This window comes from Cyrtonyx montezumae, unplaced genomic scaffold (assembly GCF_038088225.1).
Source record: "Cyrtonyx montezumae isolate F1298 unplaced genomic scaffold, pur_monq_1.0 scaffold_36, whole genome shotgun sequence".
Taxonomy (NCBI): Eukaryota; Metazoa; Chordata; class Aves; order Galliformes; family Odontophoridae; genus Cyrtonyx; species Cyrtonyx montezumae.
Genome location: NW_027072041.1, coordinates 1,082,668 through 1,107,060, shown reverse-complemented (window position 1 = coordinate 1,107,060; position 24,393 = coordinate 1,082,668). Strand labels below are relative to the sequence as shown.

General features: G+C 41.9%; 1 protein-coding gene across 1 annotated transcript in view; it reads left to right on the top strand.

The window, feature by feature from the left end:
* The first annotated feature begins 8,005 nt into the window (after nucleotides 1–8,005).
* The window catches only part of DGKQ (diacylglycerol kinase theta), an 83,083-nt gene continuing 66,695 nt past the window's right edge, over nucleotides 8,006–24,393 (top strand). Inside the window, exon 1 of the mRNA XM_065745624.1 lies at nucleotides 8,006–8,228. Coding sequence (XP_065601696.1) covers nucleotides 8,021–8,228 — 208 coding nt within the window. The 5' untranslated portion in view covers nucleotides 8,006–8,020. The remainder of the gene's footprint in view (nucleotides 8,229–24,393) is intronic.

Here is a 24,393-nt window from a genome sequence, read left to right as displayed (position 1 = left end):
TTTAAGATCGTATAGAAACTAAGCATCTTTAAATGGTCTTCCAAACGTAGAGTGTGAGAGAAAGTCATGCAAAAATGCTTTGAGAATAAAAACATGATTGAAAAAAAAAGAAACTAAGTCAAAAAGAAAATGTGTTGAAATTCATGATAGTCACTGTAGAAGAATGGGCCAGAAGCCATTCATAAATAAATTCCAGAATATCCCAAGTTGAAAGAGACTTACAAAGATCATTGAATCCAACCCCTGACTTCACGCAGGACCACCCAAAATCTAAGCCCTGTTATCATGTCTAAGAGCATTGTTCAAATGCTTCTTGAACTCAGGCAACTTGGGGCCACGCCCACTGCCCTGCAAGCCTGTTCATGCTCACCACTGTCTGGTGAGAGCTCTCCTTTCATAAATCTGTCATTGAAATAATGTTCTTGCTAACAGTCATGGTATGCATCTTACTGTAAATCAAGTCTGGACTGCACTGTGCAGAACTCATTTTAGTGAGATTCATTGAGGAACTTAGAAGAAGATATGCAAAAAGAACAAAAAAATGGGGAAGAGAGCTCTGGTCTGCTAAAAAATATTCTATTTCAGTTACTGAGAGTGTGAATCTTTGATTGACAATCTTTAAGTTAAAACAAGAAGTTAATTTATCAGCCAGCACACTCATGGTGGGCAATCTAGAAGAAAGACCATTAAAAAAGAAAGACTATTAATAGCTACACAGATTCTTCATAATTATTCTCAGGAAAATCATATTCAAAGCAAAACATTTTTATTTTTCAGTTCCTATTGGATTCACAAGTCTTACCAAGCAGAAATAGTAGGCTGTTATTCCACATGGATATTTACACAGAATCACAGAAGTATAGGGGTTGGAAGGGATCTCTACAAGTCCAACCCCCTGCCACAGCAGCTCCCTAGCCCAGGTTGCACAGGTAGGCGTCCAGGCGGGTCTGGAACGTCTCCAGAGAAGGAGACTCCACCACCTCTCTGTGCAGCTGTGCCACTGCTCCGTCACTGCACTGGGAAGGAGTTCCCACACACATTTGTGCGGAACTTCTTCACATAGGAATATGCTTCAGTTTGTGGCCATTTCCCCTCATCCTGTCGCCACACACTGCAGAGAAGAGTTCAGCCTCATTCCTTTGCCTCCCACTCCTTAGATATTTATAGACATGGATCAGATCTCCTCTGAGTTTTCTCAAGGCTGAACAGTTCCAGGTCTCTCAGCCTTTCCTCATATGGGAGGTGCTCCACGCCCTTTATTACCTTTGTAGCCCTCTGCTGGACTCTTTCAAGGAGATCCCTGTCTTTTTTGTACCAGGGAGCCCAGAACTGGACACAGTATTCCAGGTGAGGCCTCACCAGGGCAGAGTAGAGAGAGAGGATCACCTCCCTTGACCTGCTGGCCAAGGGAGGTGGAAGCAGCTCACTCTACCCAGTGCTTGTCAGCTACCACATGGTAAATTTCTGCATACTTGGCAGTTCAAAATGCAATGTTAGCTATTCCATTCATAAGAATTACTTATGTTCCCTAGGTCCAGGGACAAAACATGTTTAAATAAATTCGGCTAACCATACTTCACAATAAATAAATTAAATGCTAGGTTGTTTAGTTTTTGTTTGTTTGTTTGTTTCATTTCGGTGGGGTTTTTTTGTTTTTGTTTTTTTTTCTGGAGAAGTGATTGCTTAACTCCAAGCAAATCCCTTATGTTCTTTCTCAGGAAGTTATCTGTACTAGCACGTACTCCAAACAGAGCAGGAAATAAGAAATGTTAAAAATCAGTCTATCTGTAGCACAATTGCCTTGCTTGTCCAATCATTACTTTGGCTGGATGACTGGGAATTAAGCTTTAACCTCCCTCCTGACCTGTTGCATGTTTAATTCTGTGATATATTTTATCATTTAGGAGTCACTTTTGTAAGAAGAACCAGAGATGGTCCTGAAAAAGGAAGAAATGAAAATGTTAAAATATGGCATGAGGTCTGCAGTTCTGTCTGCCTGTGATATGTTCTCCTACATTTTTGTTAGACTCTTTAGTCAGGTTGATTATGTTTTGGGTTTTTTTTTGTTTGTTTGTTTGTTTTAATTAAACTGAATTATGTAACCTCTGTAGGTTTTCCCAACAGAAGAGGCTGAAGCAAATAGCACTTCCTTCTCATTTAATTCGTTATATCCATATATGGAGTGCTATGTCATATGTGATTTATACTAAAAAAGCAATTCTGTGGTGTTCAAGAGGATAGACAAAATGCTTATTTTAAAATATGCCTGAAAAGCTATAATCTCTTAATTTGGCTTTATAAATAATCAAATAAAAAATGGATAACCATACCAACTATCTTACCAGCACAAACTGAAACTGAGCCCAAACTTTCCACATCTGTGCTTTTGCTTCATGGACAGTTGGTTTATTTCTAGTGTGGTTAGTGTAATTGTCTTAAAAGCTTTATTGTCTAGAAGAAAGCTACTACAGGCTACTACAAAGCATAAAGAAAATTAATTAGATACTAGCTATCTACTGGTAATCCTTCCTAGTGCAGATCTGAGAAGCTGGATTTCCATTTTGCTTTGCATTGCAATCAGTAGAGTGCACAGACATGAAGGAACGTTTTCCTGATCTTTTCAGTTGTGTGGGTTTTTTTGCAAATCTTGCATTTGGGCTCTGTGAAGTGTCAGTGTCCCCGGACAGTATTAAATTTACTATCTCATTTAAAGGAACAGCAGAATTTGCTTTTGTTTCAGTCATTATTGACTGAAATATGGAGAGGTGAAAAAGCTACAAATCTAACACTTCTGCCTAGGAATCACAGAATTGTTTGAGTTGGAAAGGACCCTTAAAGGTCATCCAGTCCTCTGCAATGACCAGGGACATTCACAGCTCTATTAGGTGCTCAGAGCCCCATCCCATCTGACCTTGAGTGTCTACAGGGACGAAGCTTCCACACCTCTACGGGCAACCCATGTCCTCGTCTTACCACTCTTATCATAAGAAACTTTTTCCTTATATCCAGTCTACATCATCTCTCGTCTTCTACTTTGAAACCAATTCCCCTTGTCCTGTTACAATAGACCCTGCTAAAGGGGCTCTCTTCTTTCTTATTTTCCCCCTTTAGATACTGAAAGGCTGCTCTCAGGTTTCCACAGAGACAGAACTCTGTGTTTCAGTTTGTGTCCACTGACTCTCGTCCTACCACTAAGGACACCTTAGAAAAGAGTCTGTCTGTTTTCTTTGCACCCTCCCTCCAAGTAACTAATACATAAGTGATTATTACTGAATTATTCCTCTAATTCCAAATGCTGACACGCTTATTAATATAAAACAAAGCAAATCAGAGCAAACCTAAAACCCCATAGCTCTTCCTTCCTTCTGGCTTGCTGGAGGAGAATAGATTCAAAGCTCTGTGTTTAAAACACTTTGTTGTGTGAAGCTGCAGATTATTCTGAACGTTACTGCCCTATCTGCACAGATACTTGATGTTATGAACACCTTTCGGTGCCCAAGTGGTTGGGAAAGAAATTCAGAAAACAGAACTCTTCAATACAACAGATCCAGCTAAACACGTGTCACATCACCCAGCAGTCAGCCATTCTTTTGGTGATCGTTGATAGTTATGTATGTCCTTTTCCATCCCCTAGCCCTCATGAAGAAGTGGCATATCTTCTTCATGGAGTCCCAGATGAGAGGGGAGATTCAGGTTGGGTATGTGGAAAAGATTATTCCCTGAGAAGGTAGCTGGGCACTGGAACAGGCACCCCTGGGAAGTGGTCACGGCGCCAAACTTGTCCAAGTTAGAGAATGCTCTCACAGTTTGGACAATGCTCTCAGGCATAGGATTTCAATATTGGGTGCTCCTGTGTGGGGCCAGGATGATCCTTGTGGATCCCCTCCAATTCACACTATTCTGTGATTCTATGATTAAGCTTAGACTTTTGCTCACAAGCTCACTGTGAGATAGATCACAGAATTGTAGGGGTTGGAAGGGACTTTTAGAGATTATCAAGTCCAACCCCCCTGCCAAAGCAGCTTCCTCACCCATATTGCACAGGTAGGCATCCAGGTGGGTCTTGAACGTCTCCAGAGAAAGTACCATTGGACATCACCAGTATGTAAAGAAAACTGTCTAAAGAAATAAAATTTGGCAAGTGCATTTGACGTTTGTGAAGCTAGTAGTCCCTAGCTCTGTTCTGTGAGTGGTGGAAGGTGTCTGAATCTCTCTCAACAAATGATGAAATAATTCCTCCTACCTATTTTAGATTGCCATATTTGGTTCTACTTCTTCAACAAAAGTCTTAAAAAGGACTGATAGTCTTGACTCTCTTTGGTGTCAAACTAATCTTCCCTGTGCCTGACTTTACCCTGATTATTTCCTGTCAGTTCTTTGAAGTTTCCTCATAATTTTGCTTCATAAAACATGAACTTGCTTCAAGAAAGAGTTGGGTAATTGGATTTCATTGTTCTGACTGACAAGAAAGCACTGATACAATTTTACACTGGTACTTAAAGGATAAAAATATGATGTCGTAATGACAGAACATCAAATTTGTCTAATCCTATTCATAAAATGGGAACAACGTACCAGAGCCTGCAATTCTCAATTGTATCAAAGGCTTTTTACCTGTTGAAATGTTTCCTCTTGCTAGATAACCAGAGTTTAATGAGGTTACAAGAGATCTGGCTGCAAAGCTGGAATGATTTATAGAATACACCTCAACCAAGTCCAAAGTCTTAGAAAAATGAATGGTTTGTTTCATGGCCAGACCTAGAGTTTTATCACTGGAGTTTTTAGGTATTACAGAATACTGAGTACTGCAAAATCTTTACCTGAGTGTTATACCAAGTGTAAGATATTTGCAGAAGAATTATATTTTTATCTTCTTTGCTAGTCTCATCAAAACATGGAAAATTGACATTCTTAGCTTCTTTTCATTAGTGTGTGGCACTTCTTTAATACAGAAAAAAGTACAAGAGGTGCTGCTCTGAAAGTGATACCTCCTATTTTATTAGCCCAAAACATCAGAGGTGACTGGAGATAATGCAGTAGAGGCTGAACCTCTCCACCAATATTCCGTTACATGTTGTTGCCCTGTGACAGACGTCAGCAAAGGGGTGGTTTGACAGAATGGTGTCTGGCACTGAAGTGTTTATGGAGCAAAGGTGTGCCACTGCATTCCTTCATGCAGAAAAAGTGACAGCCATTGACATTCATCAATGCCTGATGAACATTTGTGGAGCCCAAACAGTGTATGTAGGGACAGTGAGGGATGAATGGTGCGTTTCAGCAGTGGTGACAGTGATGTGAAAGATAAGCCACGTTCCAGATGGCCGTGCACAGCTGACATATCACAAAATGAAGAGCATCTTGATCAGTTCATCTATGTGATTTACCTAATGTAGAGAAACAGGTGGTTTTTGTAGATGAGAATTTGCCCTATCAAGTAGTGTTACTGTGCTCTTTGCGTGTTGTTGTTTCCATGGAAATTAATAGGAGGCAATACTTTTGGAGCAACCTACCGAAATCTAAGAAGTGGCATAACTTTTTGCTTCATCTTTCAGTTGGCAGTCTATGGAGCAACGATTCCTGCATGAATAAAAATCTCTCATATTTACCTCAGCTTGGAAGTCTATGTAGATATTTTTAAATAATAGTTCATTAAGCCACGATCAGTACGTATATACACATAAACTTAAACAGATAGAGAAAGATCAGAAGAATCAACAAGGAATATTTAACAGTTTGATCTCTATTAGGTCTAAATTTTACTATCAAAGCATACAGAAATTACTTATTCATGTATTCATCTGTGATCCATGACAGAGGATGTGGGAATCTTGGTTTAGAATGGAAGACTTGCCTGAATATCACAAAATCTTCAAAACTGGAAATGCTGCAGGAAGATTACTCATATGAATACATAACTGGTTAATCAAGATGCTTTTTCCCCCAATATGCCTTAATAGCTGAGTTTAATTTCAGTGTTAATAACACTGAAACTAGTTTCTGAGCATCTGAATGTAAAGTTGACAGTTCTTTATAATTTCTTGAGAGTTATCTCCCTCACATAACCCGACCCACCCAATCTAACACAGTTTTACCAGAATGGGCTGCCAGCCATGAATGCACTAATGCCTGAAACTGTTGATAACTCCGTCCTTGCTGAACCACAGAAGATGAACAGTACTAGGACTGAAATTATAAGTGTGACCTTGACCAGTAGCAGCTATTTTCCAAGCTTCACTATGATCCAGTGACCTCAGATGAACTGTTTCTGGCTAAGATTTCGCTTTGACATTTCTGAAGCAGGCAGCTGCCTTTATTCTTTTAGTTTCATAGGTTCCTGTAGTCATCAGAGCACAGACAGACACTTATGCTAGCTGCATACAACTCCATCTTCCCTGGCTCAGAAAAACTGCAGTTTCTTCCTCAAAAAGAGTTTGGATACCACTTTTTTTTTTTTTTAAATAAAGATCAGTAAACGCCTGGCTTATAAAAGACACCTTGACAGCAAATTAAAAAGAAAACTTTCTAAAACTCATCTTGTATTAAACACGCAGAAATACAGTGAGCAGGAATCAAGGCACGCAGATGTCAGGGTGCACAGACTCTATTTCTTAGTCTTAGTTCCCCTCTTCTATGTTCAACTGGAATTTAATCATATATGTAGTTTCTCTGAATTCAAGTGCCCTGTGTGCATGCCTACAGTCTCTGCTGGTATATACAGAGCCAAAACTTGAGGAACTACATTAGCTCATAGCAAATGACAACACTGGCATACCTCTAAAAGAGATAGTGCTTGCATGTGTACTGAGGTCCATCCAGATTTCAAAAGGCTGAGCATAACATTCTGAAAAACAGCATCATGGGATCATTCAGGCTGGAAGAGATCTCAGGCACCTACTCTAGATTCTGATCTTGCAAATGAAGGCAGAACAGTTCGTTCATGGCTTAACCAATCATGTCTTGAAAAGTTAAAAAAAAAAAAAAAAGAGAAGGCATAAGTTCTGCAGATAACCCACTTCTCTGCTGGAATGTCCTTGCAGTGGAAAGTTTTGTCCTTATATCCAGATTGAAAGCCTCATGTTTGAAGTTAGCCCTTGTCTTGTCCTTGCAGCACACACTACAAAGAGCCTCGCTAAGCCTCCTCAGAAATCTCACTATAGATATTAGGGGACTGCGATGAGGTCCCCCTGAAGGCTAAGCAGTTCCCGTTCCTTCACCTTTCCTCCCAGGATGAGTGCTCCAACCCTCGACCATCCTGGAAGTTCTCCACTGAACTTAACCCAGTTTGTCAGAGCTGTTCCCCACCTCCAAGCTGCACAGCCCCAGCTCTCAGCCTGTCCTCATAGGAGAGGTGCTCCATCCTGGGCCCATTTTTGTGGCCCTCCTCAGGACACGCTCCACGTCTCTCCTGTGCTGAGGGCTCCACGTCTGGATGCAGCACTCCAGGTGAGGTCTCCCAGTGCAGTGCAGAGCAGAGGGGCAGGATCGCCCCTCGCCACGTTGGTCACGCCACTCTATTTGCAGCCCCCGGGCTCACTCAGCTTTCCGGGCTGCGAGGGTACAGCGCTGGGTCACGTCCAGCCTTCCATCCAACACTACTCCCAGGTCTTCTTCGACAGGGCTGTGCTCCGTCCTTAATTCCCCCACGTCGGTATCGGTAGCAGAGGTGCAACTCCTTGTTCCGGGACTTTTGGAACCGCGCGATCTTCTCCGGGGCCCGGCAAGCCTGTTGTTTATCAGCAATCAAAAAACAAACGTTTCGGAGGCAGAGAAGAAGGCTAACGCACGGCAAAGTCCCGCTGCGCGCTTCCCAAAGCCACCGGGTTTTCTGCCAGGTCCCGCCGCTCCGCGGGCGGCCGGCAGGGGGCAGCACGGCGCCGCTCGGCACAGCGCGGCGCGGCCCGGCACCGCCTGCGCCCGCCCCTCCCCGCCGCCGCCGCCGCCGCCGCCGCCGCCGCCGCCGCCGCCGCTCCGGGCGGAAGCGAGCCGAGCGGCGGCTGTTGCCGCGCCGCGAGAAGCGGGCATGGCGGATGGAGCTCGCTCGCTGCGCGGCGGCAGCCCGGCCTCCAGCCCGCTGCTGGGCGGGCGGGGCCGCGTCACCTCGTCGTCCTCCTCCTTGTCGTCCTCCATCCCGCCGGGTCACAGCTTCCGCAGGGTGACCCTGACCAAGCCCACCTTCTGCCACTACTGCACCGACTTCATCTGGGGGCTGGCCGGATACCAGTGCGAGGGTAAGGGCGGGACGGAGGCGGGCAGGGCAGGGCAGGCTGCGCGCCGCCGGCGGTGCCACGCGTGCTGGCACGGGGCGAGCGGGGAGTGGGCCCTGCTGCTCCGCTCGTGGCGGGCGCATTTCGGGTGTTTTCCTAGTTGGGAAAGTGCAGCAGCAGCTGGTGGCCCGGAGTCGGCTCAGCCCTCGGCTCTTCAGAGCGTCGGGAGGTGCTGCCGGGACGCAGCCCTTGATAGCGGGTCTGAAACCCGCGGCCCAAACGAGCGGTGCGCGTGGGAGGGAAAGGAGAGAGGAAAAACACTCGTGGAACATCCCGAGTTGGAAGGGACCCGCGGGGATGCAGCCACGGGGCCGCCTGGAATCAAACCCTGCGTCTGAGAGTGCTGTCCCGATGCTCCGTGACCTCCGCGCTCAGTCCGCCGCTCTTCGGTGCCGGGAGCTGCCCGAGAGCCGGCCCTGGCGGACACCGCTCCCCGCTCCGCTTGGCCGTGTTCAGGCACGCGTGTGCCGCGTTCGGCTTCGCTTTTCCTGTAACATAGGGCAAAATGACAGATCTCACGGATAGCTGATGTGCTTGGCTAACGCTGGCTGCGTTTGACAGCCGTGTGCCTGCCTTGGTACCTTGTTGGACAGCTTGGCGGCTCGTTCGTTCTTATTACTGCATGCTGATGCCTTTTTTTTCATGATGTTATAAATAAATTCGATTTAATAATTATCTCCTTGTCACGTTTGCTGTAACTAGTGGAATTTGATCGCTGTTCTTTGGAAAGTAATAAAAGGGTGACCTCTGGGATTGGTTAAAAAAATAACCCACCCTACTTTGAGGGAAGGAACTGTCTTCAGCAGCTTGAACAATTTGGTGGGTAATGGCTATCTCCTCTTTCTTCTCTGCAGAGAAACAGGGCTTAACGTGTGTAATCACAGTTGAGCTGGTCTCTGTTTTATTTGGACTCCTTTTTGGATCTGTGTGCAGGCTTCAAAATGAAGCTTATCAATGGCCTTTCTGCAGGTAAATTACTGTGGCTTGTCTTCCAAATCCAATGTCATGAAGTGCCCGGTCAGCCAATGGCTTTCTGTGTGATGACTGTTGAATGGAATGACCCCCTTGGCTCAGTGCTTCTCACTGCAGCAGCTCTTCCCTGCTGAGCATCCAGCCCAGCCCTGGGCATGTTCCCATTACTAGACAGCAGCCAGAACGTTGATGTACTCTTGACATTGTTTTCACTGAAACCAAGATAGTGAATTACCCTTGTCTGTAGAGTTTTTCAGTAATCCTACCTGTTATTGAACACTGTCTGGCATGTGCTCATGTGGTTTATGTGGCTATTAAGCAAAATGCAGGAAAATGTAGTGAATTATTAATGTACTGACAGCTGTGTAGGCCAAGATGCGTGGTCCTCTCCCTTTTTTATTGTGGTGCCTGAAAAATACATAGGAGAAACGCTTTGATGCCCTTCAGATGTTAGAGAGTCATAGAGTCATTAAGGTTGGAAAAGACCTCTAAGATCATCAAGACCAACTGTCAGCTCGTCAGCACTACACCCCCTCACAGCACCATAGAGTCATTAAGGTTGGAAAAGACCACAGAAGACTGAGGAGTCCAGCCACCAAACCATCACTACCGTGTCCACTAAACCATGTGCATTGGTGCCCCACAGCATCCTGCACTGCATGCCTCTGTTTTAAGAAGCTCACATGTTCAGTGAAGAGCGTGTTTGGCTATTGCCAGGGCTTTTTATGTGAAAGGAGGCCATCCTGCAGAGAACTGCAGCTCTTTTGCTAGAAAAGAGTGAGTATTTAATTAAATGGTGTTTCAGGTTGAAGCTTCCCATGTGGACTGTGTCCATTCGGGTCTGAAGATGTCACTGTATTACAATTTTGTGCTCAGATTTATTGAGGTCTGAGGTCAGCTGGACTTAATTATTTTTTTCTTCAGATTTGTTTTCCATAAACCTTTTAAAATGACTCCCTATTTTTCTTGCCACTTTACTCTCCATAGCTGTCACTTCCTTTGATAGATGTGTGCATGTGAAAGAATAAATTATGTTTGGATTGTAACGTGAACAATGACTCTCTTACATTACTCTTGCTTTCTAAAGCCTGGTTGTTTCAGTTTTGATTAGCTTTTAAATTTCCTCGGACTTGGCAAAGAAGAAGCAGTGTGACTGGGTTTCTGTGCATGTGTGCATGCACCTTGTAAGTGTGATCCACAAGTCTGTTCAATATACAAACTTTGAAACAGAGTTGAGTTCTTACAAGCAGTGTGTAGTGGAATGAATTTCATGCACTTAAAAAGAGTTTCTGAAATTCTTTTGGAGAAAAGCTTAGTTTGTAGCTTTGGATTGATTTTCACCCACCAGTAAGCACCTTTCTTTTCACAATGTTTATTTTTTTTTCTACTATAGAAAAGTTTAAAAAAAAAAGTATGCAGGTAGAATGTATGTTTTGGACACTTGCAAACACTTCCAGTGCTGTGAATCTTTCTAATGTGAAATTACTTTTACTTTGGCTAAATGTAATCTGTAAGGTATTTAAGTTGGTTGGCAAATGAAACATAAGAATAATAAGATGTATAAGTATTCTGTGTTTATTGGAGCAGTTACATGAAGCTACTGTCAGAGTCTGTTTTGTATGTTTTGTGTCTGTTTCTACTGGGAAAATGTCACTTGATGAGATAAGGTGCTTTTAAGTCAAGTATAATTTCAGGAAGAGAGATCCTTGTTTTCTGTGTGTTTGGGGCTTTTTTCAGGCTTTGTATTCTAAGCAGAATGGCCAAGCTTACTTCAAGGAGCTGAAATCCCTGTTTCTCCTAAGCTGTTTCTGATATTGGGTGATGACACTTTTTAGCTTCTGCAGAATAAAATGCAAATGGTGAATTAAGGTTATGTTTATGTCATAAAAACTCACTTAAAAACTGAGGTGTGAAGGACTCTTCTAGGTAAAGCTGCTGTCATTTTGATGTGCGTGTCCCAGTTGTAGGCAAACTGGGCTGTATCTTGTTGGCATTAGAGAATGTGGAAGTGTTCAGACATCGATTCTTAATTGGGGTGGAGATCTGCACTGTGGATGTCTTATGAATGCAGTCTTTTCCAAATGAAGATTAATGCAACTAATTGGAGTCAGAGAGGGTGGGTGTGTAAGCACTCTGATCTTGGTTCAGTCTGAGGCTGGAAGTTCTATCCACAAAGAGTTTCCCTCTCTGGGATTATAGAAATAGTGGTAGGGAAGAGAAACAGTCCCCTTGAAATCTCATCCTTTCTGGTTAGTTCTGTTGTCCTAACAGGCAGCTGGAACATCCTTGACCCTGCTGGTTTAGTTCAGCTCCGTTTTGAGAGAAGTGAATGAAATATGAGATTCCCCAGAAAGTCTTAATGCTTACAGTTCAAAAGAAAAACAAATTATTCTGTCTTCTGATGAGCTTAGCTTGCTTTTGGTGCTTTTTAAAATGAAAATAAAAGCTGTGAGGAGGTAAAACCACAGTAAAATCTTGCTTCTATCCCAGACAGTTCAGAACTTGCTTTCTTATTCTGTGTTGTATTCCTTTGTCAGTGGTGAGGCCTTTCAGTGCAACAATAGATGTGTTTGATGTTGAGATACAATATGAGTTTGTTGTTGAGATGTTGCTGAGTGGATGCAGCTTTGCTGTGCTTAAAAATGCAGCTGAGTCACGTAATGCTGAATCCATCTGAGGATTCAGATGTCAGAACCATGTCAAAACAAGTGCCCAAAAGAAACCCTGAAACAGAAACTCTGTTCTTGTCAAGCTAAGGTAGGAGTTGGGGTAAAGGGCTTGTGACACAGAGTGGCATACTGAAAGATGCAACTTACTTAAATATCTGGATTTGAGGAATAAGCCATTTTGTACTCAGTAGAATTTATGTTATTCCTTCTCTGACTGTGATTCAGAGAAAAATCTCAAAAGTCACCATCAGTGTCAAAGCCAGTAAGGCAATACTAGGCGTTGTGCAGCACTTGTACATCTCATCTCTGTTAGTGCCTTGGACTGTTTTGGTGCTTGATGTTGTTACGAAGGCAGCAAAAAGGGTACTTACCAATCCATCCTGTTGTGGTGTGGCTGAGGGCTGCAGCTTGCTCTCTGTGGTTTTCCTTTTCAGACTTCTGTCATGTTTGGGTGCTCTCTGGTCATCTTCTAGGCTTATATCCTCTAGTTCCTTTCCTCCTGCAGCCATACTTTTCAGCCTTCCTCTGCTGAGTTCCCAGCTCCTGAGTTAAGGCTCTGAAAAGCCCTTTATTACTTCTTGCAGTTACAATAGGGGGATGAATGCCTGGCTAGTTTTTGTTGTGATTTTATTTTTTTTCCTGATTAACAAAACACATTGAAATTGAAGGTTTTCTCTGTAAAGCCTTTTCCTAGCATTGTACCTCAGTGCTTTAACAACATTTAAAAACAAAGTGTAAAAAGACGTCTCCCCCACTGATTACTCTGCTCCTATGGGTTTAGTCATCCACACGTTATTTTAGTAGTGATTTTACCTTTATTGCAATGTTTTCCTGAAATAATCTGTTAGCGTTAGGCATGGTATCCCAGGGTTTCCTATGTGAGATAACCTCATAAAGAAACCATTTTGCATGGGCAGTTACCTTACTGCAAGGAGTATAATGTGAGCAGTAGGCTTTTACTACCCAAGTGTATATGCTGCTTTTAAGGTCTCCTTACAGTCACATGGAGGATGGACATGCAACTGTTTTAGTTTTCATTGTCCTCTCAGAAGCTTATAATGAACGTTTCTGGTGTAGCTTGCCCCCACTTCTCTTGCTTGTTCTGAATTCCAGGCCCAAGAACAAGGAATTCACTTGCGTTACTTTCAGTGAACGTGCTTCTGGGCAGGCTTGTGTCATGTTTTTCTCTTCTTTGACTATGTACACTTTATAACTCATCCACAGAGTTGTTTTTATTTTTACCATCCCATCAGAAACCCCTCTCTCTCTTATTTTGGAGCTCTTTGCTCAGGTGGCAGTTTTTTTCCTGGCTTAGCTCTGACTGAGGTTGTTCCTTTGCTTTTTCCTTATGTTACTTGTCTCCCAGTGCTGTTTTTGGTGCTGCATTTTATTCCTTCACATTGTCATCCCTCTGGACCACTTGTTGCCCACAGGCTCCATCCTGCACTGTCTTAAAGTCTCTGCCTGCTTATGTAAATCCCTTTGGAGAAACTGTGTTTGCAATACCTGGTGAAACCAGATACATAAGTTACTGTAAAGTATTTACTTAGATTCAGCCACAGTGGGGAATAAGCAGGATGTATGTCTAGCATACAGATCTTTCTGAATGATAAAATAAAGTCCTTTGATCTTTCTGCTTAATTGCACCTTGCAGTTGTGAGAGAACACCTTAAGGAAGCACATGCAGGCAAAGAGCAAAACCTAATGTTTGAGTATCACAGTATGAAAAGGATCTCACTGGAAGCCTGCTATCTTATTTAAACATGCCCAGAGCATTCTTCCCTTAAAACTGTATTTTTGCCCACTTGTGGAAGTCCTATTGAGTTTGCTACTCACTGCAGTAGGGAGAACCTCTAATTTCATTTCCTGTTTTGATTTAAGTATTTTTATTGTCTTGAATCCTGAAGAACGTGGGTGCATGTTTGCATATAGACATTTGTACATATTCATTCACACATATACATGTGTTTATATGAAGATATGTTTAAAATAACTTGTGTCTGTATATTTGTATATCTTTTTATTCTTTTTTCCACATCTCAGTGATCTAGTTGGAGGCAGGATTAGGATTATAAATGCATATGTACAGATTATAAATAAATAACTACCTGTATGATGTATAGGTGATACCTCTTACTATGTAAAAATGACATCATTTGAGATTTTAAAGCAACTAAAAATGAGAAAGAAGTATGACTGCAGCAGACCACAATTTAAACCCTGGAGGTTTTCCAAGCAGAAGAGTGCTGGAGGCATTCTAAATACTGAGCTAAGCAGCAGTGCTTGGGAGAAACTGGATGATTTGAACTTCTGGAGTTACACTATGAGCGGTATTTTGTTCTTTGGGATTGTGATAAGGAGATAGGACTTCCAGCTCAAGTGCAACAGTTGATAGCAAAAAATCACGTCATTGCATTTTTACCTTGGTGGAATGTTTCATGCTTAAATGCCTTGGTTTTTTTTTCATGATGTAATTCAAGAAATGTGTCCTTTCTCTGTAGAGTGTGGAGATAAGAAAGAGTGTGGAGATAAGAATTGGTGCATCTTGTTAAATGATGAGTGTAGGTGTACTCTACTAATCAGTTTCAGTGTTTTTAAGGAGAACACTGCCCCACGCTGAAATCATTGCATGGTTGGGAGCTTCAAAAGAAGGCAGAAGAATACAAGGAAATTACTAAGATTCCTCTGAGTATGAGGAGGGCATGAGGGAAGGATCTGAAGGACAGAGTGTAGGGGTTCTCTCAGGTTAAAAAAATGTCTTTTCTGCAATGAAAGATTTTCTTTGGAGCTTCCTTTCTTTGGTGCCAGAGTAAGTGTAAATCATCACAAATACATGTTTGCAGGGGAAATTGATTAGGGCAGGAACTCTTGTGCTGTATCTGCTACCAAAAAAAAAAAAATAGCCTTTAGTGCAAAACAGAGATGAAAGATGAGCACCATGACCCAGGAAAAACAACTTTTTCAGGTTGACATATTCTCAAAACAGTATTAATATGAAAGATTGGAAAGGGGGATTTCAATTTTTGTGAATATTCACAAACTTTTAGGGAATTTAAGGGATTCAGGATGCTCTTATGAATTATTGCAGAAGTTTTTGATGGCCACAGAGGCTGCTGTGTGGGCTGATGATACGGTGCTGGGCTGGGACAGTTGTGCCAGGCTTGTATGTGCATGAGTTGGGTGCAGCATGTCTGCACCACTGCTGGAAAGTGGTGCTGGGAAAAAATAATTACAACAGTTTAATAAAAAATGAAAAATGCTACAACAGCCCCCCTAGATGAGCCTGGGATTACAACATGAGGAACATACTAGATCATGGAGATAGATCTCTATATGGTGAGGAGGCTAAATTGTGCAAACAGTAGATACTGGGTGAGAAACCAATCATGTGACCCAGAATAAGGCAGTATGGAGGAAGAGGTCCAACCTTTCAAAAAGGAGTGAAATATTGAATGTGATCTGTGAGGCACAGGGAGGGGACATGCTGTTTGTGCCATCACAGGGAGGAGACAGGCTCTCTCTGTGGTGTAAACCGCACAGACAGCTAATAAGAGCTTCTCAAGTTTTGAGACAGGAGCTTTTGACTTGAAATGAAGCACCTGCTCCTTTTATGGTTTTCTTGGTTTTTTTGTTTTTTTTTTCTTACATAGGGATGTCTGCCCTGTAAGAACAAAACCAAATGGAGCCGTTCCTGTTTCTGTGCCATTGACTGACTTAACTATAGTTTCTCTTTTTAGTGGTGATGGAAATAAATTAACCGCTGCCTCCTATTCCCAGGAGGAGCTGAGCCCATCAGACCTCCCCAGCTCAATCCTTTGTCAGAGTAGGCTACAAAGGAGGTAAAGTACCATAATGTTATAAGTACCCTACAAAACAGTTGGGTATGCTCATGTCCCTGCTACTTCTGACCTGTCTCATTCAAAACCTTTCATTTTCTCCTTGCTCCAGAATAATTCCTCTTTCACTGAGTGCCTTCAGATTTCTTGAAAATATTTTTCATTCAAGCAGTATTGTTCAGGAGGAGCAAGAAGGTTATTTGAAAAGTAAATCCTCCTCCTCTTTCTTCCCCTGGGTCTGGAAATATAACAGCAATACTTATTCAGATGTATTTGTTCAGTAATTTTGCTGAAATATAACTTTTTTTTTTAATAAATTCAGGAATGTGGGAAGCTGTAAAAATCCTTCACTATATTTTGGTAATAAATGTGTAGAAATTAATCACTGATTATGTTACATAATAAATTAAGAGCTAGTGCCAAAGTCTGCTCAAGAACACCTCCTGCAAGGTCTGATTCATTGAGAAATAAGCACAACAAAACAGAAGCAACAACAACAAAAACAAAACAGAATAAGCAGAATCTTGAGGTCATTTGGCCCCTTGTTAAAAATGATTTATGATTTCAGAGGGGTAGGTTTTTAATTTTTTTTTTCCTTGGTGAGCTGAGCTGTTGCACTCTGAAAGGTATGGTGTGCTTGTGAGTGGTATGTATAACATTTTAACATTGCAGCTTTCTGTTCTCCACTTCAATGACAATGTTCAGCTTCTATGAATTATATATGAACTTAATAATGTGAAAGAGGCTGTTCCTTAAATTTGTGATAAGTGTAGTCCCAAATCTCATTAGTGACTCAAGAAGAATTGAAATGCACGCTCATTTCTTAACAGGAATCTTTTTAAAATACCTGAGATTTGTAATAACTTTAGGGATGGCAATTTAAAAAAAGTGACATTCAGTTTGGGAGCCTTTCTATAAACAGTGCTTCATGAATATTTTATTTTCTCCCTCTGGTCTGGCCGTACAGGAATAAATCTATTTTCTACCCCTCGTCAATACCCATGTAGTAAGCACATTAAAATAAATATTGAGTGTACTTACCCAGCTGGCACAGGAACCTGTTTCTTTGAATATATATATATAAATTCTTGGTTCTAGCTCCATTTTTCGCTTGTATCCCATAGTTCTATACACTTCTGTCTGTGATGCACTTTGGAAATTGAACTCTATAGAAGTGAGAGGGTTGCCATGGCAACTATTCTTTTTTTGTTTTTCTCCCTTTTTGTTATAAAGTGTAGAAATGTGCTGGATAATACTGTAATCACCCACACTAAATGAGTGAGAACTCTTATGTGGGATTGCAAATCAGAATAATTTCACCTGCATTTAAGATGTACTTGTTGCTTCTGCTAAAATTAGAAGTGTGCAATGGAGGTAGATGGATGCTATTGCTGTTAAGATTATCAGTGGTTTTTATTCTACTCTTTTCATGGTTTTTTTTTGTTGTTGTAGTTTTTTGTTGTTGTTGTTGTTTGTTTAACTGCATCTTAATGTTCTGTGCTTGTTTTCTAAGGCATGGTTAACTGCATCTCCTAGGGACCATAGCCCTCCTGCATTTTGGCTATATTGCTGAGTGACTAAGGTTTATTTCACATAATTATTTTTCTTTTCTTGCTTCATACAAAGACTGAAGGTGTTGTGAAGGTTAATATTGCTTTTGTTTTTTTTTGTCCTCCTGAGTAAAACTCATTTTGGCTTGTTCTGCATGTGATGCACATGTACTGCAATGCATGTCTGTGCTCCTTGTGGTGCCCCTGTGGCTGCCGGTCTGCAGTGAGACCTTTCTGCATATTGCAGTGTTCAGAACATCTCCATGTCTTGATGTTTTGTGAGGGATCCCAGGCAGTTGTTTTTCAGTACCATAGTTTGTTATAAACATGAACTGTTTAAACTAAAGTGGGGGTTGATATAAAAAGACATCATGGCATACACAGTCCTACCATGCCTTACATTCAATTACGTTCTCTGTTTATTTAATTCAGATTCTTATTTTTAAAACCTGTTTGTGTGATTCTGTGTTTTTTTTTTCATTCAAATAAGGGAGACATTTTGGCTTGCATTGTGTATAAAACTGCAGGAGCATTAACAGGACTGTTTTTTCATTTTTTTGTAGGAGACCTCAGTGTTGTCTTACCTGAGTTTTCGGAAAGTAGTTACTGAAGTGTGGCACTGACACTGTGGTGTGTGAAAGTGATGCAGGGAACCATGCACTGTATGAGTGCTGGGAACTTACAGTATTCACTCTGGTCCTGTAAGTGTGATGAAGACATAGTTAAAAGGATGATTACAGTGTATGTCAGATTCTTCCAGGGGAGTTTCCTTAAAACTGAGGGCTGGAGTACAACTGCTTTGTGTTTCTTATTATGTTTTCCTCTTTTCTCAACACTGTAAGCTGTAGCTCTTTGTTTTGCCAAGTTAACTGTGAGTCAGCTAGAGAATGATATTAAACAATTGACAAAGTTTTTCTTTGTAAAGCATCACCTTAAAATCCAAGAAGCTGTCCCAAGTGCCATGTTCTCAGTGTTTATGACACTGGTGTGCACATGCTATGGACTGAGTGAGTCATCCTTATCGCTTTCCTGTTTTTAACCATTGCATGTTTCTTTCCTCCTGGCTTCCCACTTTGGTTACAAGTACTGCAGAACTGCTAATTCCCTTCTTCAGTGCATTTTCTGTCTATAGTTCAGTTGATATCATGTAGAAGAAAATTTGCAGTAGAAGAAAGAAGAGGCTCTGATTTCAGTCAGAGTCAGAGGAAAACACTAGTGATGAACTGGTAGGTACTACTTGATTTTCTTCTTACACCTGTGACACTTTGCTGGAATTTTGACTTGAGTGCCATTGGAAGGTTTCTGCCTTTCAGAGGTGTAAGGAGCTACACTGCTGGTATGGGCCTTTGGGATTCCTAGCAGATGGTGATGTGTAGGACCAGCACATACTCTCTCAGTGTTTAAGTGTGTTGTCCACAGCACCATTCTGGGCTCAAGACCAGCAGGACTTTAAGCTGGGAAGGCTGAGCAGGACAAGTCATGCTGTTTTTGGAAAAACAATCGTTTCTGCTGTTCTCAGAGAATGTACACAGTACCCATGGCATTCAAATGATGAACAGTTTAGATTGAATTGTATTAATCTTGTTGGTACAACAAAGGGTTGTAGTTTTCCATAATCTTAATGCTATAACTAGTGAAAAGAATACTGTTCTGTTGCAGGGGCCATGAGTTTGTTTGTCTGTCAGGCCCCAGACTAGGTTGACCTTTCCTAGGTGCATAAGGGCTGCAGTCTGGAAGAGGTGGCAAAAAGCCAGGGCTCAGGGGCACGGGCTGGCATCAGTTTATTTGGGCAGGCTTCATGTGCCAGCCTTTATGAGAGGGACACCAGAATGGTTGATTGTTTGTCCACAGATAGGCAGATTTCTGTGGTTTGCAGCTGCATTTGAGCATGACTTTTGGAGGCTGTGATTCCTCTTGGCTAAGAGTCACAGTTATCCTAGTGGGCTTCTCATGCTAGAACCACACAGCAGACAGAGGAAAATTGCATTGCTCCATGCTCCTTGTGCAATTCCACATTGTGAACTGGATGCCTCTTCCTCTGAAGCATGTTCTTGGGAAAATGCCAGGAGGTAAGGTGCCAGGTTCTCTCCCAGCACTATTGGAAATTTCTGGTTTTCCAGTAGTGAGGCAGTGCCTCATCCCAGAACCCAGTGGACCTGTCTTTGGACTAATGCTTGAGAAAAGGGAAGGCATTGGTGCTTTCTGGGTGTGATTAAGAACTAGCCATCTATCCCTCTGTAAAATCTCTTAATGCCAGGAACTTGGTCTGTGCTGGAACCATGTGCCTTTGAAAATAACCACCTTAATTTCAGAGGCAGGATGTCTGACCCAGCTTTCTATTGAGAGGAAGAAAGTAATGTCTATGCAGAACTCACCTTTCTTATTTCCTTGAAGCTAGTAATCAACTAGGTTGTATGGTTTAGTGTACATATCTTAATGGGTTGAAACGACAGAGGACTTGGTATGCTAGCTGAAGAGGAAGGTCCTTTCTTGGTATGAGTGCAGCTGGTGGGATGTCTCTGATTTCTGATGATTGTGTTTATGACTTAGGAAAGCCTCTTGACAGGTGGAAATGGCACTTTTGCCACCAGTGTAGCTTGCTTTTGCTGTTGTTATTTGCTGCCCAGAGCAAATTAATGCAGCCCTGATGGAATAGAGTGTATGGTGCCAGTGTCTTTGTTACCTCTGCAGCTGTTGGTGCTCTGCCTGCACAGTGAGATTTGGGAGGCTAGCTTTGGTTGAAATCAGGAAAAGGAGAGGGATGAAGATGAAGGATGCTTAACTGACCAGTGAAGGCCTTTAGTTCATCTGCCAGTTTAGGCTTACTGTAGCAGTCAAGATGGAAAAACAGAGTAGGGTTTGTTGTTAGGTCCTGGAGTGTTTCCAACTGACTGATAAGAGCCAGAGAACAGTCCCTGGTGTAGCACAGGGGCTTTGTAAGGCTGCTACAGTGCAAGCAAGCCTGCTATAACCAAATCTGTGTTATTATGATTGACAATTCAGGTATGTCATTGGATTCATTTAACTGCTTTGTTATGCAGTGGTTTGTCTTGTTTTCACTTAGCTTGTTGCTATGTTATTTCCCAACAGCAAGTCTGACGTACAAATGAACAGGAATTCAAATGTGCTGTCTCGAAATTGCAGAGCTCAGATGTTACAGAAACATTTCTTTTGTATTTGTACCTATTTAAAGACCTTGTTGTGTAGACAGTTTTGGAAACGTAAAATACTGCAAGATTCCCACTGTGCAGGGAGAAAATGCATTTTCTCAGATAGAGCATATGCTTGGAGCTCTGTTTAAAGCAGAGTCAGGCATGACTGATTAGTTGGTAAGACAAAGAGAATCCTGGAAAGGACATGGTGTGTACAAGTGATGATTGAGATGTTCATTAAAAGCTGAGAAAACCCAAAGAAGTGTTTTGTTTCCTTGTGCGTTTTCAGAGGAAGAGATGCTCTTAAACCTTGACAACTTGAAGCTTTCAGAGACTTTTCTGTTATTGCCTTGCCACTGTCTGAAGTGTCTGGGCTGGCCACAGCCTCTAGTGACAGCTTCTATGGTGGCATTAACAAGCACTGCACAGCAGACTTCTGAACTTATCCTAGGTTGTGTTTTGCCTAAGAGAGCACACCAGTATTGCATACAAGTCTTCACGTGTTTCTGCTAAAATGAGAAATAAGCTGGCAAGCCTATGGTTGCATCCAGCATTCCTTTCAGTGAATAGTGACAGTATTCAGACTGGCCTGTGGTCACAGGCCTAAACAAAAAAGCTCAATGTGTCTGTGTGGGCAAGCTGTTACAATGAAAAAGTTGTATAATATAAAATTTAATCCTGCTAACTTCCTGTGTAAAGAGAGTGATGCTTTCCAGTAAATCACGAAAATAGCCTCTCATCCAGGAGTGCAAGCACTTCTGTTTGTGCAGGCTGTCTGATACCTGTGTGTTTTGTTTTTTTAAAGAGTTTCTTTTTTGTTGTTGTTGTTTTTATGTCTTTTTCTCCAGTCTAGGACTGCTTAGCTTCTGGGCATTTCCTCAGAGCTATTGTCTTCTAATTATCAGTGGATCTCTCGGTCCTGCTGAGCAAAAGAGCCTATTTGCAGGACCCAGGCCCACTGCAGTGGTGAGTGGAAAGGCCCCTAAATGATCTGTGGTTTTGGCCTGTGTCATGACAGGAACATGCTCTGGAAGAGCAGGAAGGGAGGAAGAAACAAACTGCCTAATTTTGCCCAAAATAAAACCTCGCTTTGATTGAGTTTGAGTGACTTAGCCTCATTTGTCTTGATGCTCATGTGCCCTTTAGGTCTCACCAGTTGTTTGGAAGGCAGAGACTGAGTTGTCTTGCATAACAGCTTTGTAATTCTTGTTTATTCCATAGCTTTGCTAGATTTCTTGCTTGTCTTGCTCTGTCCATCTATGGGCAATTGCCCATCCTTCTCCCATCATTTGTGGACACTGCAGCAGCTATGCCTTCTGCACAGGACACTGCATATGTACTTTTATTAAACTGATTTGAGCAAGCTGAGTTCGATCTTCAGCTACTCTGAACCTGTCTTTCCTCCCCAGCTACTCCTCAATAGCTTCTTTATAAGCTACTGCTACTGTGCTGAAACCTGGAGCCCTGCAGAGTTGGATTGAAATCTACACTATCCTTACAAACGCTGGCAAATAAAACTAGTTTGGGAAAGCTTTCCAGCTCCTGAATTAAAGTAGTTTGGTTTGGTGATCCACCAGAAGGCAAAAGACCCTTCTATATTTTAGGTTAAACGCAGGGAAAGTGGCAGAACTGAATAAATATTTGCAGTTCCTTCCTGCCATTTTTTGTGTTTTATTCTAGCAGTGGTTGCAAGTGCTCTTAAAAACAGTTTTTAAACTTGCTGAGCAGCCTCTTTTCTTTTGAGAGAAAGATAAGTATAACCATCTCAAGGTCTAGATAAGATTTACCACTTTATGTTTTCTGCTGCGCTTTCTGCTCTGTCAGAATGTGCCCAAAGTAAGCCCCTTCAAACTGTTGAAATAACTACCACGTTGCCTCAATGTATGTCAGTTGCAAAGAGCGAGGAGCATAAGTGGTTCTTTAGGGCTTCAATGTATAGAGAGAAAAGTGTTGCACATGCATTGTAATAGGGGAGATTCAAGCACCAGGCTCCTAACAGCTAGCACTTTGGAGCATGTGGAGTGAGCTTTGACCAGAGGCTGTGTAATCTCTCCTAGGTGGATCTTTGTAGCAGGTTTTTCTGATACTTGTTAGCAACATGGCAGAGTCCTTTTAGTCCCTTCCTCCCTGATTATTCTGGAAAAATTAACGTGATACCTCAGTTATTTCATTACAGTTAACTCTGGAGCATGCCAGAAGTAGCATGTACTTTAACAAAAATGATTTTGACAGTGTAATTAGATGGTACAGAAGTAACACTCAGTCTCAACCCTAATCTGTAATGGTTTGAAATCACTGAGACAGATCTGTTATGACTCTTCTGTCTTTCTACGTAAGCTGACTTCAGTTCATAGCTCTGAGAAAACAGTTTGAATCCTAATGCTTCCATCATTGATTGTGTTCAGGGATGTTTTTATCTCTTCCTTCCTGGGTGGACAACTTCTCAGTGGTACACCACTTGAGAACTCTGAACTCCCACAGTGATTTGTTTTGATAGATGTTAGGGTTATTCTATTCATTGCTGAATTTGTAGCATAATCAGGCTGGAGCTGGAGAATCTTTTGTAATTCTGAAAAATCTGTAATAGTTCTGTCTCTGGAGGGAGGAGATGCCTGTAGTTAGAGTAATAGTTGCAATATTGGCTTGATGTAGCATAGGCCACTTAAAGTACTATCTCTTCTGTTCAGAACAAAGGTTTGTAATAATGTCTATGTTGGATGCGTCTTCAGTTCCTCCAGTGGTAGTGCAGGCTGTCCTTGAGGTCCAGTGGTCTTGTGTTGTTTGTTGGTTGTTTGTTTTTTTTTTCCAGACAACAGCACGTGCTCCTGAAGTCAGCTGCTGGGGACCTGTTCAGGTGGAAAAATAACATTTTGATTACAGATGAGTTTTCTCTGAGGTGTAGTATGGAATGATGAATTGAAGGCTGTCTGTGAAGAAAGGGGAAGAATCTCCGGTTATGGTGTATTATGGTAAAGATGGAAGTTGTACAACCTGCATCTAATGCGGGTGTATATTTCTAAGTGTGCTTAGTTTTTAAAGTGAATACATAAAGGTTTAAGTCTAAAATATTGAGTGCAACACATTCCAGTTCTGAACAGAAAGAGTAAAGTTGCACTTGAGTTTAATGACTGAAGACTTTTTCCCCATCTACTGTTTCATCTTTTGCAGGAGGATGTGTTTTGATAGGTATTGTCTCTAACACCTGCTGTTGGACAGAAGCTGTTTACAATTTTAAACTAGCAGAAACATATTTTTTTGTTTGTTTTCATCCTGTACATTTTTTATACATTCCGGAAAATGTAGGCGATCTTTCTTAGTCCTCCCACAGAGTGTACTGTGGTACATTCACACAGGTGGAACTGTAGGCCCAGCAAAGGGTGCTCAAGTGTCAGAGTCAGTTGTCTGTGGTAAGCAAAGCCTTTTCTTCATCTTGCTTTTTTGAACATCTGACTAGAAGTTAGATGTAACCAGAGTGCTGTAGGTGGGAAGGGCCTTTCTAGAACTGAAAGCTGGCATTGGGGATGTGTGAAATGCTGAAACAAAACAACAGACGCTGTAGGCCAGCTTTTGGGTGGTCAACACAAGCAATGAACTTGATCGAAGAGGTGAGTGGGTTCCTGACACTTGGTAGCATGAATGCTACTCAAGTTGAGCACCAGCACTGTTAAAAAGCAGAAGTGAGCTGAGAGTATAGTGCATACCAACTGCTGAGTGTTGCAGGAGACTCTTTGAGTGAATTAATTTTAATCTGAATTTTATTCCCAGCAGTTGATAAATGCAGAGTACATGAAGGGGGAAAAATATTCTTGCAAGTTGTTGAGCTTTGAGCAAACCTTTACAGACCAAACAATAAATGAAGTTAAAGTTGTAGTAGTAAGTGTAAGGAAACATGAGCTCAGTGCGTATTTGTCAAAGAAAACCTAACTGAAAGCAACAAGTTATCAGGGACA